The sequence below is a fragment of the Leuresthes tenuis genome, unplaced genomic scaffold (assembly GCF_036924035.1).
Source record: "Leuresthes tenuis unplaced genomic scaffold, fLeuTen1.0.hap1 SCAF_2, whole genome shotgun sequence".
Classification (NCBI taxonomy): Eukaryota; Metazoa; Chordata; class Actinopteri; order Atheriniformes; family Atherinopsidae; genus Leuresthes; species Leuresthes tenuis.
Genome location: NW_027325356.1, coordinates 37,059,492 through 37,078,617, shown reverse-complemented (window position 1 = coordinate 37,078,617; position 19,126 = coordinate 37,059,492). Strand labels below are relative to the sequence as shown.

At 40.8% G+C, this 19,126-nt stretch overlaps 1 protein-coding gene across 2 annotated transcripts in view; it reads right to left on the bottom strand.

Annotated features, from left to right (window-relative positions):
- The window catches only part of cdh8 (cadherin 8), a 102,929-nt gene that overhangs the window by 54,751 nt on the left and 29,052 nt on the right, over positions 1–19,126 (bottom strand). For both annotated transcript variants that reach the window (XM_072381001.1, XM_072381000.1), the window contains exon 3: positions 4,571–4,865. In XM_072381001.1, coding sequence (XP_072237102.1) covers positions 4,571–4,865 — 295 coding nt within the window. The remainder of the gene's footprint in view (positions 1–4,570; positions 4,866–19,126) is intronic.

Sequence of the window (19,126 nt, the reverse complement as noted above, 5' to 3'; positions counted from 1 at the left end):
TGTGAACTATGGTCCGGCTTTTTTTCGTAGTTACTTCTCATATAGGCACTTCACAGAGGCAGACTTTCTGCGAGAGAATCCGACATGTGAAAATAAGAGCGTGAGTACAGTGTGGATATCGCTGTTTTCTCTCTCAAGGTTGAGTGGGTGAGGCTGCTTGATGCCTTTAGTGTGTTGATATAGATACCATGTGCATCTGAATACACACACAGTAAAAAGAAGCAAGTGGAAATTAAACAGGTTAGCAGAAAGAAAAAGGAAGCAGCTTGTTTCATCAGCACACACAATCATTTAACTTGCTCAGGAGCAGCAAACGCTCCGGAATATCTCAGTCATCTGAGCCACTGAGTCCAGAATGAATGTTTCAGAATATTTCTTGAATAGTTCATGTGTGAAAATGGTTTTAAATAGCTGTCTAAGCCATCTGTTTTAAGTAGTTCAGGCTATGTAAGTGGTTTTAGGGGCTGCACGGTGGTGTGGAGGTTAGCACTGTCTCCTCACAGTAAGAGGGTTCCAGGTTGAATTCCCAGCTGGGGGTTTCTGTGTGGAGTTTGCATGTTCTCCCCATGTATGCTTGGGTTCTCTCTAGATACTCCAGCTTCCTCCCACCATCCAAAAACAAGCATGTTAGGTTAATGACTCTAAATTGTCCCCAGGAGTGAGTGTGAATGTGGATAGTTGTATGTCTCAACTGGCAACCTGTCCAGGGTATACCCTGCCTCTCACCCAGTGACAGCTGGGATAGGCTCCAGCCTCTTTGCATCCCTGAGTTAGATTAGGTGGGTATAGAAAATAGATGGAAGAATTAAGTGATTTTGTATAGTTGTTGGGAGCTTTCACCTTTTGCTATTATATATGCAGTGTTAGTTTTAGCCCTAGTTTTCCTCAATGTCTCTAGCATAGATGGACAATGCAGAGTTAGCATGAGCATTGCGCCTAATAAATCAAACCTAATTAACCTGAAATTAGAGTTTAATGTTCTGCAGCCCCTGTAAAACTTTTAGCCAAGTATTTGACTGTTCTCTAATGTTACAATTTCAGAAAAGCATTTAGAAAATTTTGCTCGTGCCAAACACCCTCATGAAAACATTATTGATAACAGACTTACACCGGATGATTACTCTAATGAAATAAAATCCTATTCTTACAAGCCATTTTTCCTCCAGCACCGCAAACACCTTTGCACCTCACTTCCTCTCATTGTTGCACTGTACTTAGAGGGGACATTCCACTAAACAATTAAAATGAGAGTCACCTCCATTCGCAGTCATTCAGGAGGATGAAAGTCAGAGAAAAGTCACAGAAAGCCACACGTCTTATCCGACTAGCCCTTTTAAACGAAGAACAAAAGGTCTTTCTCCTTCATTTCCCATTAACCTCTATGCTCCTCCACACACAGGAAACATGGCAACCTCAGTGGCCCATGTCACATATCTCATCCGGCTGTGGGGATCGCTTCCTATGGGGGATGGTGACATTCAATATGAGGGTTTTCTATCTAGAAGTAGTCCTTGACAGATAAAAGCTGGGTGTTGATATTTGCCCCTGGTCTCACTGATACTGCGTGGATACACTCATGATAAGCACAGAGCTGCTTAGACATTGATGAAGTCTGGAGTGGAACTGACAAGCTCTATAAGTGGATAACATTGTCAGGATAAGCAGCCTGTTATGGTCTGGATTAGATTCTTGATTGTTCGACGTAGGTGGGTTCATGCCAAGGAAAAATGCATCGCCACATTCAGCATTGTTTGAATTCAGTACCAGATATAGGGCAACATCTTTTCCATGCACTATAATTAAATTTGAATGCTTCCGAGTTTCTCATATGCAGCACACTTCACCTACATCTATTTTAGCTACCTTTCTTGTGGACCTTATCCTTTATTCACTGTTCAACACACTTCCAGTAATCCACTGAGTTCCACTCACATTTTCATTTCAGAATGATAAAGATGAAATGCTACAGGAAAGAAACTGGTGATTTGTGATGAGAGAAAGATGTGTGACTTCTTGTTTGTTTGTCCGGAATGTCTAGTTCTCCCCGTAACAGAACAGTACATGAAAACTTCACAAGTGGAAAACTCACTGCTTAAAAAAAAAAAAAAGAAAAAAAAGGCTTTCAAACAAAGAACTGAAGATCCGTGAATGTTTAATTAATCAGTAGTGACAAAAGGGAACAACAGTCAACAAAGAGATGCTGATTTCCATTTTTTATGCATTATTCCCACTGGCAAATCACAGAATGCTGTCAACTACCACTTTTCTCTCTACCCCATCTCTATGGTTGTCCCTGCTCTGCACTTACAAAACCCTGAGAGAGCTACAGTACTTTTCAGCTGAGATCCAAAGGAGTAAGCAGCAAGGATCACGTAACAGAGTTCAAACAAGAAGAGTTCAATGTTATTTTGTGTTTACACTGATACTTTTGTTCCTTTTTGCTTCCACCGCATCAGCAGCTAATAAGAATCAGTGACAGTCATCATGAAACACTGGAGCTAAATCATCTCTGCCTCAAAGAACCAAAGCAAAGGCTGCATATTACAGATGGGATTTACAAAACAGATTCCATTACATACCTAACACCATCTGCCCCAGCATGTTGTGCCAGTTTCCTGACAGGTAACAAGAGGCAGCTCAATGTGGAAACACAATAACAAGCGCATGCCGCCCAGCAACAGACCCCAGCCTTCTAACTGAGCTCCTCCAATGTCAAAACAGCATAAAGCCAAACTGTGATGTCCTTCCTGCTATGGATGGAAACATTTTTTACAAGACTCCTGCTGCTCTGGGGTCAGTGGTGAGGTTCCTATGACGAAAAAACCCACTGTAACGATCCACTGGCAGGCTTCTGCCAATCCTGCTTGAATGATAAATTAATATCACATAGTGGCCATTTAAATGCATGAATGAAGTAAGGACATATGAAAATATATGAATACATTATCATACAGTGCACTGGAATGTATTTTCAATTGCTTGAGTGCTACTTGGTGGTTGTATTTTGTAGTTGTCTACAAAAGACGACCACCAAGTATAGAAGTACATAGAGACGCTGCATGGAATCATTTGCTTTCTCAATAGCCAGGTTTCCATTGCTGTGTTTGAGTTGTATTTTGAAAACGTGATGGAGACAACATGGACTGAAATGATAAAAATAAGGTAAAAAAACAATAATGTACAAATATTGTTTATAAGCTCGTGGTTTTATTCTCTTTCTAAGAAGAATTGATGCAGATAGTGGCAATGTGACTGACTTTGCAAAAGTTTGAATAACATGAGTCACACGCCGTTTAGGATCTGAGCTGGAAGACAAAAAACTCAAGTAACTCAAGTATCTTCACAAACATAATGTGATATCCCATATATTTCCTAAGATTAAAGTAATTTTCAGGAAGAGCTCTCACCAGCCTTCTCTTTTTTCCGCTCTTGTAGATGTCCACCAGTTTTCCCTCCTGAAAGTTTGTTTCCTCTTCAGACAACTACTTCTCTGAAATTATAACCATTAGCAACATATCCAATGCTATCAGCCTGTGGTGACACTCCACATCCTAGTTTATTTGCTTCAAACCAGCAAATGGAAGGAAATTTCTTTCTTGCTGCTTTTCAAAAGATTCATGTGCAGACTTTCCTACAGTATTATCTCAGTTATCCCAGTACCTCCCTTGGCTCACTACTTTTTGCGGAACTAAGCTGTCATTTCTTCCGAGGATCAACTGCTCATCTAGCCCCTCAAAGGAGGTGTTGGGAGCCATTTACATGACTAGGTGACCACTTTTTCTGATTCCCTAAAGAAAAAAGGACACTTGACCTCCACAAAACAAAGACAGGACCAAGGAGAGGAATCTGGATTTCGACCAAGACTGTTGTGAAATAAAAGGTAAACTACAAACCTCGCTTTAGGAACCTCAAAAAGAGTTTCACAGCTTTTGTCAAACTGGTCCAGAACTTTTTCTCAACTTTGAAATATTTCTGCAACTATTTGGTAAAGCCAGTTTAGCCATGTTCGCTTACAGCACATAACTTGCAGCAAGTATAAAAATGTTAAAGAATGAAGTGAAAATTGTACATTTTTCAAATGGTTCACTTCACAAAACGAATGCTTGCCAGAGTAACGATATGCTGTAGCTGCATGTGTTGATGCTACCATAGCATGTCTGAAATATGCCGAATTCCGGTAGTGTATAAGCTTAGCAATGTATTTTTTGCCTCTGATTTTTTCTTTGTTACATTCAACAATACATTGTTGATTTGCTCATGCTTTGCATATTGTTAGCTCTTTGTACGTGAGCTGTTTGTAGAGGACCCTCCCTCAAGTGCGTGTTGACACTGACACCAGTTGTGGGGTCCCAGTGATTTGATTTGATTTATCATACTTGTATTTTCATTTGCCAAAATACTCATAGCAGCCAACATGTAAATAGGCACACTCATTTCCTCTTGTTCTGTTTCAGTCATTATTTCTATGCAATAGCCCATTAGAGATCAGCCGTCTTGGAAATCTCACTCACTGATTAGGCTGCTGTGTGAGGCAGAGAGATAGAAATGCGCTCCATCTACAGTGACTTACCAACTGCAGACATTTCAGGAACAGATGCATGGTATGGGCCTTCAATGAACTGCGGTGGATTGTCATTTATGTCCTGGACTTTGATGATGAACTCGGATGGCGGCTCCAAAGGCTTGTCTGTATCTGCGTTAACGACCTGGGCTGTTAGCGTGTACTCTGCTTTCTCCTCACGGTCCAACCTCTTCATGGCATGGATGTCACCTGTTAACTCGTTGATGGCAAAAATGGTGCCTGCACCCTCTCCTGCGAGGACATATTTGATGTTCTTGTTGCCAACATCTAGGTCCGTGTGTAGCTGCAATCAAAAGAAGAGACAAGATAAGAGTGGTGTTCAAAGGTGCAACAGAGTCCTTGGTTTGCTCCCACTTTGTAGACTCAGGTTGGGGCTTTTAATGAATGCAAGTTTACATGCTCAGCAGACTCAAATAGTTCTCATGAAGTAAATGCTGATAAGTGTGCAACATGACCATAAGGTGTTGTTTTTGCTGCTGCGTTTTTCTGAAAGTAGTGTAGCACAAAAACTAAAGATGGCTCAACATAACCTGTGCTGTGCTAAATGAGGCCCGCAGGGGACAATAAGTTTATAAGTAGCACAGGAAATAGACCATAGCTTACACTGTTCCTCATTATACATTACAAATGCATCATACATACACAGAATGTAAGGTATATTGCTCTCAATAGTCTGAAATTCACATAATAAAGAAACTGGGTGAGTTTTGAATGTACACTGGGAAAGAATGGAAAAAATTTAAAAGGAAACTCTGCATACCATGCTTCATTCTCCCAAAAAACTAGCCCTAAAGTTACTGGACAATGCTGCACAGGCCTCATTATTTTTGTAATTACAGTTTCATTAATTCTCTAAAGCTGCATTATGTGCCAGACTGATTGGTTAGATCCCACTCACCGCACGGAATAGTATAACTAATGAGTCTGACAGAGCCTCGCAAGGCTGTTCAAACATCTGTGGACATATGAACAGGCAAAAGCTTCCACTGTGTTGAATTTAAAAACTGGCCAGGAGATGCAGAGGAAAAGAGAAACTCCTGGGTTATGGTCTGACAAAAAGACGAGAAATTTGTTTTATTCACATAAACAGATAGGGTACTTTGTCTATTGTAAGAGGGGAGGGGAAAGGTGGCGTTTATAAATCCACCAATGCTCAGTGTTCCTGGGTCACAGCTCTCTTGTTTTCTTGGCTTATTTTTGTTAACATACGTGCCACCCCAAAAACAGCCAGCCACCAAAACACACCAAGCAGGGGGGCGGGAATCAAAACATCTGAATTCAGCAGCTTTAATTTAATTTCCTGCCACAGAGTTCCAGCAGACACTCTTGAGGGAGCATGGTCGGGGTGCAGAAAAGCAAGGTAGAAATCTGTCGGTAAAAAATCCCAACCCCAAAGCCCCCCGCAATGTTCTTATAAGCCAGCTTTTATGCTTTCGTTGTCTCTGAGGTGTTGTTTGAAGACACTGACAAAGCACATTCACTTAAATTGTCACACCTTGCACTTTTGTTTTCCTAATTGTGCCATCATTTCACATGAATGATGTAGCTCATTAACACAAATGCCTTGCAACATCCTGCACATCGAGAAGCTCTTTAAATTAGCTCAAATTAATGATGGTCTGTCTTATTTTTTTTCCTTTTTTTTTAAACATGTGACTTCTTGTGTGTAATGTAATTTCTGCAGCTTAACATTATGTCTGCATATCATTGTTTTCACCAGAGGAAATTAACTATTAACTATTGAGTTACATCGTTGTCTGTACAACGTAAATATTTAAGATTTTATCCCATAAACTTGTGAAATGTTTTGGAATATATGTTAGCAGTCGAAAGTTTGGAAACACTCAATCATTCAAAAGGAATTAGTTGGAGTGTTAATGTCAAAACATTTCCAGAATAAAGCTTTGAAACAAGTCATGAAAACTCCCAGAGGTGCTGGAACTTGTGGACAGTTTACAGTACGTTTACAGATCCATGAGCGAGAGTTGATAAGCAGATCTTTCACTTGAAAATATCTATTGTTTCCAAAGTTAAATACAAAGTATGAAGTAATCAATTAGTTGTTTTTTCTGTTTTTGTGTTACAGTCATAATATTGTATTTGTCGAGGGGTCATCATTCAACAATGACAGTCTTAGCAGTTTTGCCAAATGCCAGATGAGCCAAATATGTTGTGGGGGAGACAAGAGGAAAACAATTTTGAATAGGGAGTATCAATCAATAATAAAGTCAGAGGTCAAAAGGAAATAATCAAATCAAGGTACACAGCTATTACAAAGATGAATGTCCCATAAAAGAAAAAGCAAATGGGGAGATCAGAAAAAAGAGAGAAAATCGAGAGGTGCCATAAAATGTTTTCAATCAACAAATGTATTGATACGCAATGTAACTGATGCAATTGCAAGGCAAAACATTCAGTTTACTCAACTGCAGTGATAACGGCCAAGAATGAAGAATAAAGAGGTGAAGGAGAGCATGGATGGAGGCTGATTCTAGTGGACAAGGATGAGCAGCATTCCAGGCATTCTAATAAACATACAGTCACATCCTCACACACCACATCAAGTCATAGATATTAAGTGATTTTGTATGAAAAGTTCTGAAAGGCAACACAAACCCATTCCCAATTCAAAACATAGTACATTAAATAAATAGCTCCATGTTGCCATTTATCCTTCACTGGCCAACAGTAAACAGCAATTGTTAAATATAAGTCTATAATGCTTGCTTATTAACAATTGTTTTGAATTGTTGAGAAGGACAAACATCTGATTCCCAAACAATTTTTGCTTTCAAAGAAGGTTAATGTTTAAAACTCATCATGGTTACATGTGAAAAAAACACAGTAGAATACATTTCATTGCTGAAAGCTTCACTATGTTACCATCTTAACACATCTGTCCATCTAACTCTCATGGTACCTGCAAGGGAAAACCTAAACATCCAAAAGAGTCAGTTTAGGGGTACCCTATGCATTCAAATTCAATGCAGTGGGTGGTAAAAACACAATAGCCTGAAATGCACTCAAAAAAGATGTCACACAAAAAATTGCCACAGACACAATAACAATCAGCAGCAAATAAGTTGGTCACGAACTAGATGGCCATTTTTTAATTCTACTTTTCGGCACATTTGTGAATGCAGTCCTTCAAGATGTGATAGAAGAAAAAAAACTTTACATTGCTTTTAAACCCAATTCTTCTCAGATTTTTTTTCTCATTCTCATTTCTTCTCAGAAAAACTACACATTATGTGTTGGAACAGCTCACAAGCCTTTACTATATGATAGAAGATGCCTCCATTGCCTCCAAGCTTTCATTCTAAATGTGGTCAAATGCAAAATGCAAGGTTTTATGTTACTTTTCTAAGTTGCCTATTGTATTAAGATTGAATTTCAAAGCATCACATCCTGCTCATTGGTTAAACTCAGTTTGATTATGAGCAATGGCAAACTCCCAAAGTCCTAAAAGGGGATCTGAGAATTATCTCCTGGTGTTACAATCAGAACACACCGTTATGTTCAGCGATAAGATATAACATAGTCCAAAACAGACTTTCGAGTGGACAAAAGACTTTTAAAAACTTTTTTTCATCGTTATTGTGCCCTAAATTTAGTCACCCTCTTTAAATAATGGCGTTAAAAAAAAGTAATTTTTTAACAAAACTATTTTTTTTTCCAAAATCATCTCCTCATGATGCTGGGCACCTCTGGTGAAATTGATTACATCCTCAGTTGAGCAGATATTGTGTTCCTACTGCTGTGGTATAATGGCCTATGTCATGAGTGTGACATAGAATGTTTTATTTTTTTGTGCTTTCTGAAAAACTTTAAAAAAATCACTTAGGCCATCATTTTAAGAGGGTGTCAATTTTCAACATAGCATTCCGGAAAGGTTGCTCAGTGTCATGTTATGGTAGGAAACCAAGAAAAATTCAGAGGATGAATAAATTTCCTATCCAAAAAGTCGCTCTGTGTTCCTTCTTTTGAAAATGAACAGTCACACTTGCCGCATTATCTTGAAATTGTCTAAAAGTTGAGGTGAACTGGCTGTGACCAGCCACAGTTCTTAACACTGTCCTGAATGCTGTGGTCGCCCACTTCTTAGACAGCCTTCACACTGGACCACGCAATTGGTCATCAAAGAGTACAATTACTGATGGGAAAAAAAGAAGACTGTCACAGGTCCTAGTCATTAGGTGAGTAGCCAGAGCAACTGAAACAGCACCAACAATCAGTGTCATTGACTGTGGAATCCAGGAAACAAGCTATCTGCTTGTTCCACATACATAACAACACACTGAGGTGACATTTATTTGCTACACTGCACCCCAGAGTCACGATGCAACAATCCAGTATTTTGAGCACAGGAGGAACAAAGCACACAATACACAGACTGGTGAGCCTGTGTTGATTTAGTATTTGACAAGTAACAATAAAAATATGGATGTTGGCTGTCACCTCTCTGTAAAGTCAGAAGCACTCAAGACTTCAAATCATCCCGAAAAGCAGTACAGTCATTGTGTGCAGCCAGTCTGTTTGTAACCAATGAAAGCAGTCATTTTATTATTATGTTAAAGTAAACATAATCAATCACTTTGCTGAAATAATGGTGTCGGTGAGTACAGTGTGTGTTCAGGCTGGAAAAGCAGGGCTCGAGACCAACTCATTGCAGTGGTGCACGGCCACAAAATCAAGGTACAACCAAATATTTCTCTATATCGTAAGTGTCACAATAATGTATTTCAACAGTTATCATTTTGTCATTTTTTAATATTCATGGGTATGTAATGTAAACAGGATTAAAGGTGCAGTGACATATTTGCCATCAACTGTTTATGTCTGGGTTTGATCTTTTTCAAGAGGGTGATTTCTAACTCAAATTTTGTTATATATGATTTAAATAAATAAATATGTATTTGTATTTTGGCCTTTTCATCTTTCGTCTTAGCCAGGGTTGGTCAGTTGATCTGTTGGTCAGGCTTTCAGAGCTAGAATCAGATAAATCTGTAATGGGAGGCAAAATTCCCTTCGTCTTGATTTACAGCTGGCTTTATGTGTCACTCTCAAAAGTAACCCACAGTCCTGGTCACAGTTTAATAGCACACACTGGTGAAGAGTCAGAAGTGAAGACCTGCCCATTCTCTGCCTCTAATTGGTTCTGACCGTGATATTCTTTTTAAGGTGCGAGCACACACAAAGAGCAGTGACCTGTGAAAAAAAGGGGAAAAAAATTGAAATTTTGGTGGCATTCTTGTGTCCTGAAAACATTTTACTGACTCCTTCCTTAGCTACATAACTCTGGCAGTCGAAAAGACATAATTTTTTATGTCTCCAAGCGGCAGTTCAGACTTATGAAGAAAGAATTTAGATGACTGAAAAAAATTTCCCATGACAGTATTTAACAGTGATCTATATCATGAAACACACACATACACTCACAAACACACACTCATGAGCACACCTCCATTTGCCAACCGCAACTCCCAGTCAGGGACTGCATGCAACTTGCTTACCCTGTCAAGGAAGGAAGAAATATGTCAGCGTGTGCTGAAGATGAGCTTTTACAGCAATCACTTGAACAATCGCTATCTTAATGAGAAAGATTCAACACATTCTTCTCCCACATATTTGTTCGCAACTCCCTGACCCGACCCTGGAACTAGATTCCTCTCGGTGTTGCCCCAAAGATGGAACTAATGGTTTTGCTCCTTGTCAGGGCAAACAGTTGATAAGACGTGTGCTCCTCCTATGCATGTATCAGCAGGACTAGAAGGAGAGGGAGACTGGATTGAGGAGCAAGAGGGAGGAGATGCTGTCACTGTGATGAAGAACAGACTGCACATAGTATGTCAGACTGCTGTCTTTTAGTTCTTCCTCAGTTAGTACTTAGGGCGGGTCAGAAATTGCTTCTCTTGCTGCACTTAATCTAAATCTGTGTTCACTGTTTGTTAGTGGTGGAAGAAGATCTCTAACACTGCCCTGGGGTAAAAGTATTAAGAAAAGCAAAAATTCCACATCCCTCCATACTCAAATTGTCTTAATATCCAGAAAAAAATGTAGTCTAACTAAAAAAGGTATTATCTATTGGCATAAAAATGAATGAATATTACTATTTATTATGGTATTGGACTGTTAATACACCATGCAGAGAAAAATGTTAAGTTGCTTGTTTTGAGAGCTTGACTGATTAACTACAAATTAGCTACAGCTATTTTTTTTAAATACAATTACAGGTGAGCCCTCTGCTTGAGGAAGGTACCATTGTGGGTAATCTGGCTGTAATGCAGTTGTTGTGGGATGTGTGTGAGTAACTGGCACAGAGATGCAGCAGAGCCGAAGCTACAGCAGTGGACTACGTGCAGATAGAAATGATTAGTTACTAATCAGCCTTTAAGTGCCTAGCTGGGCCCAAGTTACAGGATAACTGTTATGCAAATGCTGTTTGCTGTGTTCAATGTTTTAGAAGTGAAACTAAAGACCCAGAAGAAGTTATGATGTTGTAAATAAAATAAATGACTGAAAAAAATAAAGAATTAGTAAACACACATACTGACAGTTTCTTTGCTCTCCATGTTTGCATGGTGGTTTAAAAACAATGCTGTATCACATTACAACCACCAGTTAAAATTGACTGTGGATCAGGAATCTCATTATATATTCACTTGTTTTAAAGCCATTATTTTAGATTGTGTTAACGTTACATCGTTTTTATACAATAATAACATCCATCTGTCCATCCATAAAGCCATACATCGCTCAATTTTCTGCTGCTTATCTGGGACTTGACTACTGGAGAAACAGACAAATCATTCATCTACGGACCTCCCTCTTCCCAGCCATCTCCCTGAGTTCTTCCAAGGGAGACACTGACACATTCCCAGGCCAACTGAGAGATATAAACCCTCTAGTAAGTCCCTGATCTGCTCCGAGGCCTGCTCCCACACGCTTTAACATTGTTAGACCCAAAAATACATGTTTTCAAAGGTTGTGTTGATTCAAATGAAAACTTTTATCTAGAAAGATATCAAACTACATGGTGTAGCAGCAGTGAGAGTCAGATTTAGAGGTTTGCATAGAAACACTTTAAACTTGTTTGAAAATAACTGTGTGAAACATTTAAGAGACTGAAAGATTGTGGAGTTAGGCTTTTCAGTTTTTCAGCTCAAGAATTTCAGAGCAGGTCAGGAATCCTGACTCTGTGATACAGCACAGTTTGTATTTCAGGCAAGGGAAAGCTGAGAAGCCAATATTTTTCAGTGCATGTGCATATACTTACCAGAGAAACATACATACTTGTGCAGATATTTGTGAAGAACCACACAACACAAAATATGGAGCAGCGTACCTACTCAGAGAGATAAACGGAGGATCGCAACCAACACCCATCTAATCTTTCACCAGGTTATTTAAAAAAAATGAGTGGGTAAAATGAGCAGGTTGAATCTGTTCCCCCAGACTTAGCCTCCTCACAAACACCTTGTCTTCAAGATAAGCAGAACATGACCGCCATTTGAATGTAAGGTTCACATTTGAACAATGTTGGTAACTTAGTCCAAACCTGGAAGGTGACTGAAATACTGAATAGCTGTAGTCTGCTTTGGTAATTTCTGTTTCCAGCAGTTTGGTTTAATTAAAATATTGCAGCCACACTTCTGACATCCTCTCATTTTGAAACCTGTTTCATATTCTTTGTTGTTGTTTTAATCCCCCCCATGAGCTGTCACCCCACTGTGGTGGAGGGGTTTGTGTGTTCCACTGATTCTGGGAGCTATGTTGTCCAGGTCTTTAAGCCCCTGTCAGGGTCACCCAAGGCAAACAGATCCTAGATGAGGGACCAGACGAAGAACAGTTCACAAGACCCCCTATGATGAGAAAAACACTTGGAACACGTTGTCCCTTGCCCGGATATGGGTCACCGGGGCCAGCCCCAGGAGCCAGGCCTGGGGGTGGGGCCCAGCAGGGTCTATACCCATGGGGCCTGGCCTGGTACAGCCCAAAAAGACAACATGGGTCCACCTTTCGATGGGCTAACCACCCATGGGAGGTCCAAGGGGATCCAGTGCAGTGTGAGCTGGGCCGCAGCTGAAGACAGAGACCTTGGCGGTCTGATCCTCGACTACTGAAGCTGTCTCTTGGGACGTGGAACGTCCCCTCTCTGTTGGGGAAGGAGCTTGAGCTGGTGCGTGAACCTGAGTGGTTCCGGCTAAATATAGTTGGACACACCTCAACGCACAGCCTGGGCTCTGGAACCAGTCTCCTTGAGAGGGGTTGGACTCTCTTTCACTCTGGAGTTGCCCGTGGTGAAAAGTGCAGAGCAGGTGTGGGCATACTCATTGCTTCCCGGCTGTGTGCCTGTAGGGTGGGGGGACGGATCCTGATTTTTATTTGTGTTTAAGCACCAAACAGCAGTTCACAGTACCCACCCTTTTTGGAGTCCCTGGAGGAGGCACTGGAGAGTGATCCTGCAGGAGACTCCCTTGTTCTGCTGGTGGACTCCAATGCTCATGTGGGCAATGATAGTGAGACCTGGAAGGGTGTGATTGGGAGGAACGCCCCCCTCGATCTGAACCAGAGTGGTGTTCTGTTGTTGGACTTCTGTGCTCGTCATGGATTGTCCATAACGAACATCATGTTCAGGCATAAGGGTGTCCATATGTGCACTTGGCACCAGGACACCCTAGGCCGCAGTTCGATTATTGACTTTGTGGTTGTATTGTCGGACTTATGGCCGTATGTCCTGGACACTTGCCTGGTGGTGAGTTGGCTCCGCTGATGGGGGAGGATGCCAAACAGACCTGGCAGGCCTAAACTGGTCTGCTGGGAACATCTGTCAGAATCCCCTGTCAGGAGCTTTAACTCGCTCCTCCAGCAGAGCTTCAACCATGTTCTGCTGACCTCAACTTGGGACGTAGTTGAGTTGAGCAGTGGACATCGGGGACAGTGCCCATGCCTCTGGCATGGCAGATTGGGTGGTGGAGGGTGTCTTCCAACGACGGAGGGATCACACTCCTCAGCCTCTCTGGTAAGGTCTGTTCCTCAGCAGGGTCCTGGAGGGTGCGTGGAAGTTCGCCCAACCGATCTACATGTGTTTTGTGGACTTGGAGAAGGCATTCGACCGTGTACCTCAGGGAGTCCTGTGGGGGGTGCACCGGGAATAGGTAGTGCCGGGTGCCTCGATAGGGACTGTATGACCAGTGTCAGAGTTTGGTCCACATTGCCGGCAGTAAGTCGGACGTGTTCCCTGTGAGGGTTGGACTCTCTGCTTTTTGCAGATGATGTGGTTATGTTAGAGTCGTCGGGTCGTGAAAGTCAGCTCTTACTGGAGCGGTTTGCAGCCAAGTGTGAAGCGGCTGGGATGAGAATCAGCACCTCCAATTCCGAAACCATGGTCCTCAGCCGGAAAAGGGTGGAATGCTCTCTCTGGGTTGGGAACGAGATCCTTCCCCACGTGGAGGAGTTCAAGTATATCGGGGTCTTTTTCATGAGTGATCGACAAATGGAACGGGAGATTGACAGGCAGATAGGTGTGGCATCTGCAGTTATGTGGGCTCTGCACCGGCCCATCGTGGTGAAGAAGGAGCTGAGCCAGAAGGCGAAGCTCTCGATTTACCGGTCAATCTACATCCCTACCCTCACCTATGGTCACGAGCTGTGGGTAGTGACTGAAAGAACGAGATTGTGAATACAAGCGTCCGAAATGGGATTCCTTCGCAGGGTGTCTGGGCTCTCCCTTAGTATCTCTAAACTGAGAAACTCGGTCATCCGGGAGGGGTTCAGAGTAGAGTCACTGCTCCTCCATCGAGAGGAGTCAGATGAGGTGGCTTGGGCATCTGGTTAGGATGCCTCCCGGACGCATCCCTGGTGAGGTGTTCCTGGCATGTGCCATTGAGGACAGACCCTGGTGAAGACCCAGGACACGTTGGAGAGATTATGTCTCTCGGCTGGCCTGGGAACGCCTCGAGGTCTCCCCGGAAGAGCTGAAGGAAGTGGCCGGGAACAGGCACATCTGGGTTTCTCTGCTCAAGCTGCTGGCCCCGCAAGCGGCACATGATGGATGGATGGATGGATGGATGGATGGATGGATGGATGGATGGATGGATGGATGGATGGATGGATATTTTAATCATTCCTGTTTAGTTAGATGGTTAGTGGTATGTTTTGGTGTGATGTACCACACTTAAAACAAATATCTATTTCAGCTCAACCTGGGCTTCATAATAATATAGTAAGGTAAAAAGTACTACTGCATACATATAATCAACCTTTTAAAATTAAATAAGTAGAGGTTTAAAGAGGCCAAAATATTAGTACCTGAAAAGTTTTTACAGCATATATAGCATTGGATCACATTTAATGTTGCAAAAGCTGAGAGAGGCATAGAAAGCCTCTTTATATTGTATTCATGTGTTGACTCTAATTGTCATGATTCGTGCTGTCAGTTCTGACATGGTAAAGATGGTCGTCTTGTTTGATTGCATAACCAGACAAGGCAATCATACTGAGGGGGGAAATGTCATGTTAACCATTAAAAATGGAATAGATGCATGCTGTTATGTAAAATGTATGGGAACCCCAAGGCCATGCACTATCTGAACTAGTTTACATAGCACCCTTTGTAACAGCCAGATGTTGACCTTTTTCATTTGAGCTCACTTAGTTATTATGGCCTAGTTCTTATCTGGTCAATGTAATCCAGTTTCACAGAACAAATCCAAAAAGTTCATTTGAGAAGGCCTCATACTGCAATGAGGAATCAACAGCGGGTAATTCATTGCCAAAACTGATAAAATTAGAGCTTCTGTGCACCCTTCGGCAACTATAGCCTAAATAGTTACTCCAGATAGATTCTGCTCAAATATATCTGCAAATTAATTGCAGCTTCCTCCCATTTGTTGGATTTTGACTCTGTTAATTACACCTACATGAATAATCTGTAATTCTAAATATTGCAATAACATTTTGAATGTACGGAACAGATGGTACGATGCATGATATATGATACACTTAGCTATTCTTAGGAACATTTTCCCCTCAGTATGTCTCATGGCACGAAGCGGTTTATCAAATTGGACAGAAAAGTTCCCTTCTGTTTTGAACCAACCACTGCAGACTTTATTTAAAGAAACCATATAGTATATGTCAGTAATACTGTGATAGACACTTGAAATTAAAAGTTTTACCTTTAAATAATACAGCCTGAAATATTCTTAGCTCTTCAACTTGTCGAAAAAAAACAAATTAAGCCAAACGTAAAAGTGTCAGGTAAACACTTTCAACTGCTATGATATTCACTTGTTTTTACATCTTTGGTGAGAAAATATAAATTTTCTTACGACTATGTTAGAGAACACCTGTTATCCTCTTTTATTGGCCACAAAATATGAAACTATGAGGATTTGTGAGCGTCTTTTGCTGCAGAACAATAATCAATATTGCTTTTTTTCATAGGTTAATCACAGTATTAATGGAGGCCAAAAAGAGGAATGAGTGCCTTACATGTTTTCTTGTTCATTTATTGTCACTGCAGACACTCTTTCTTTATTGAGACAATGGAAAAGAGATGGTGTCATGACCCCCACAAACACAAAGGTGATGGTTTGTAATTGAATCCAACTCCACTCAGAAACGGTACAGCAATTACAATCAGCACAGAGACTCCCGGTGTCATATCATCTCCACACACTCACTCATACACACAAACCTCACAATTTCTTTCTTTTATTAGAGAGAACTAAATCATCTGCAAGCTTTCACTCTCTGCCTTTGTACAACCACGAATTATTGAGAAAAACAAAAGAAAAAAAAGGGGGGCATTCTTGCTGGATTTGTGTGCAATCTGTACCAAGGTCATTTAAGGCTAATGTGTTCCATGTCCATCCCTACACTTTGAGCAATGGCACATGTACTGCAGTCATTGCCATTGGCTCTTTATTGCTTCCGGAGAATAAGTCAAAGTCAAAGCAGCTACCTTTCAGAAGAGGGCAACACAATTAGATTTAGCCACCCATGAAAGGTGTTTTGTTCGTGAGCGTGGTTACATACATTTTAATCGTGAAATAGCTCAGTGGGGTCGCAGTGCCAGAGCGAGAAACGGAAAGACAAAAACAATCTTGCATAATGCATCCAGGCTGTCGGCTACATCAAGACTCACTTCAAGAATACCTGTTGTATGGAGGCTGCCTTCAGTATAGATTTTTAGTACCTGCTCATTATATCCTATTGTTAAACATGAGAGCATTACACTGTACAATCAGACTGTTCGTTGCTGGGCAGCCGATCAACATCAAGAAAAAAAAGTCTTCATGGCACCTCCACATGTGTCCTCTGCAGCCATACTTAAAGCCTTTGGAAGAAAAACCTTTAATTCCAACAAAACAAACAAATGAAAAAGACATTGTGAACAATAATGAGACAGAGCTGTGAAAAAGTGCAAATAAGTTAAGCTACAGGGGATATGGCGCACCTGCTGTGTGTTAAATAGAGGGGGAATTTTTAGCATTAACCTCACCTACTGTCAGTGCCCTACCTGTGGTCCCTAAACTCATCTGTATACACAGCGTGCCTAAGGTGGGTGGCTTTGGAGGGGTGCTAAACAAAACAAGCTTAATCAAGGAGCACAACAGTTTTCTCTTTCTTCTGTGCGATTGACCTAATCAAATCAAGATTTGAGATTGATTTCACGAGGTGCAGATGGATCCCGTAGCAAGTTTAATTCAATGCGCCAGCTCTCCACTATGATGTGTATTTTCTCGGTCCAGATGGTGCCGCTCGGGTTTGTAATTCATATTTTAACATTTTACTCCCCCTACTTCTCTCCCGCCTTCTTTCTTTCACAATCTTTTTTTTTCATCCATAGTTTATCTTTGGAGTGAATGTGCGTTGATGTGGATAAGTATCACAAACTCATCCGTCAAACAGGCGATCTTGTGATCTTGTTAAATGTCAAACAACACACTCCGACTGGTGAGTTTCATGGTGGAAATGTTGGAGCTGAAAGCTGTCACAAAAGGTGAGGTGGTGTGGTGGAGATTTGGACCCGGATGCAGATATATTTTAACGTTAAAACTTGATTTATTTAAATACAGACAAAAAATTAACAACAAAACGTGCGGCTGAGCCGGAAGACAAAAAGCTTAACTATGAAATAAATACTTGGAAAACAAAACTGTGAAATAATACTGTGGTTAATAAATATGGGAACAAACTTTACATGATCAACCTGAACACATGAATGACGGTGAGGATCTGACAAAGTGCAAGGGGAAACCTGGAAACTAAATACTGAAGGGAGTTGATTAGTGATGGAGTGCAGCTAAGGGGGGAAGCACAGGTAAAGTGAGTGAAACTGATGAGCAAGAGTAAAACATGAAAACAAAACTATAATAATGACAGAAAAAAACAAGAACTAAAAACATAACAAACGAACAGACGTGACAAAGGCAAGAAAGGCGAGTCACAGCTTTTGTAAAATGAAACTGAAACTCACAAAAAAAGACAACCCTTAATTACATCACTGATAATAAAGATGGTCTTTGACATATGCAGAGGGCAGCTTTGTCAGCTTTTTATGGTTTCATTACATTTCTCACTCTCGCAAACCGTAGTTCAATTAAGATTTCAAGATTTTGATTAGAGAAATGAATAAAAAAAGGTCATAAGGTTGTAAACCTCCATATCGTGTTGAAAAGCTATTGCAGTCTTTCAAAGTCAGGACAAGGGTCAAAGAAAACCTTTGTTCACACCTTAAAAGTTGCAATGCCACACAATGTTGTGATATCACATTTCAAGTTGAGACAACAGAATGTGGTATCTAATTGTGAGTTCATGATTAAAAATTAAAAACTGTAAAGTGAAAATAAATCTGGCAAACAAATCTGCAGTGGACTTGAATCCCAATTTGATTTTCTTTGCATTCCAATTAGCATGTTTCAAGACGTATTTCATAGCGTATATATAGACATGCTCAAATTTCCATAATTGGAGGGCACACTCAGTCAGAGCCATTCTTTTAAGACTTATTCCTGCGGAGAAGTGCAGATGTGCTCCACTGTGCCTGTTCGAGCTGTCAAAGTCATTGTTCTCAACCTGAGAAGTCTTGCAAATGAGCTAGTTTCAGTGCCAGCTGCTGGCGCTGGTAGGGCATGCATTGCTGGTGTAGAGGATTTCTTCAGGTACCATATACAATATTTTTCTGTATGGAGGCTTGGATACTGGACTTTGATAGCTCTGGCTATGAACTGTTCTTTCTTTTTTTTTCTTAGTCTACTACTATGTTAATGGTTCATGTGCCTAAAATATAATTGCTCAAATCTTTGTTTGTGACTTGAATCTGAGGTTTTGTAATGAGACCAAATTGCTGTCAAAAAAACTAACAAAAATGAACTACACCAAAGAATCTTTGTATTGAGAAATTTACGCCAGTGTCCAGATTGTCAAAGTTAGATGCACAAGGACCAATATATCTCACCACGGTCTTCAGTTTTTAAGAAGAGAAAGGTATTGGAAAGCAGTATTTATTTGGACCTTAGAACAAAAGGCAGTGTA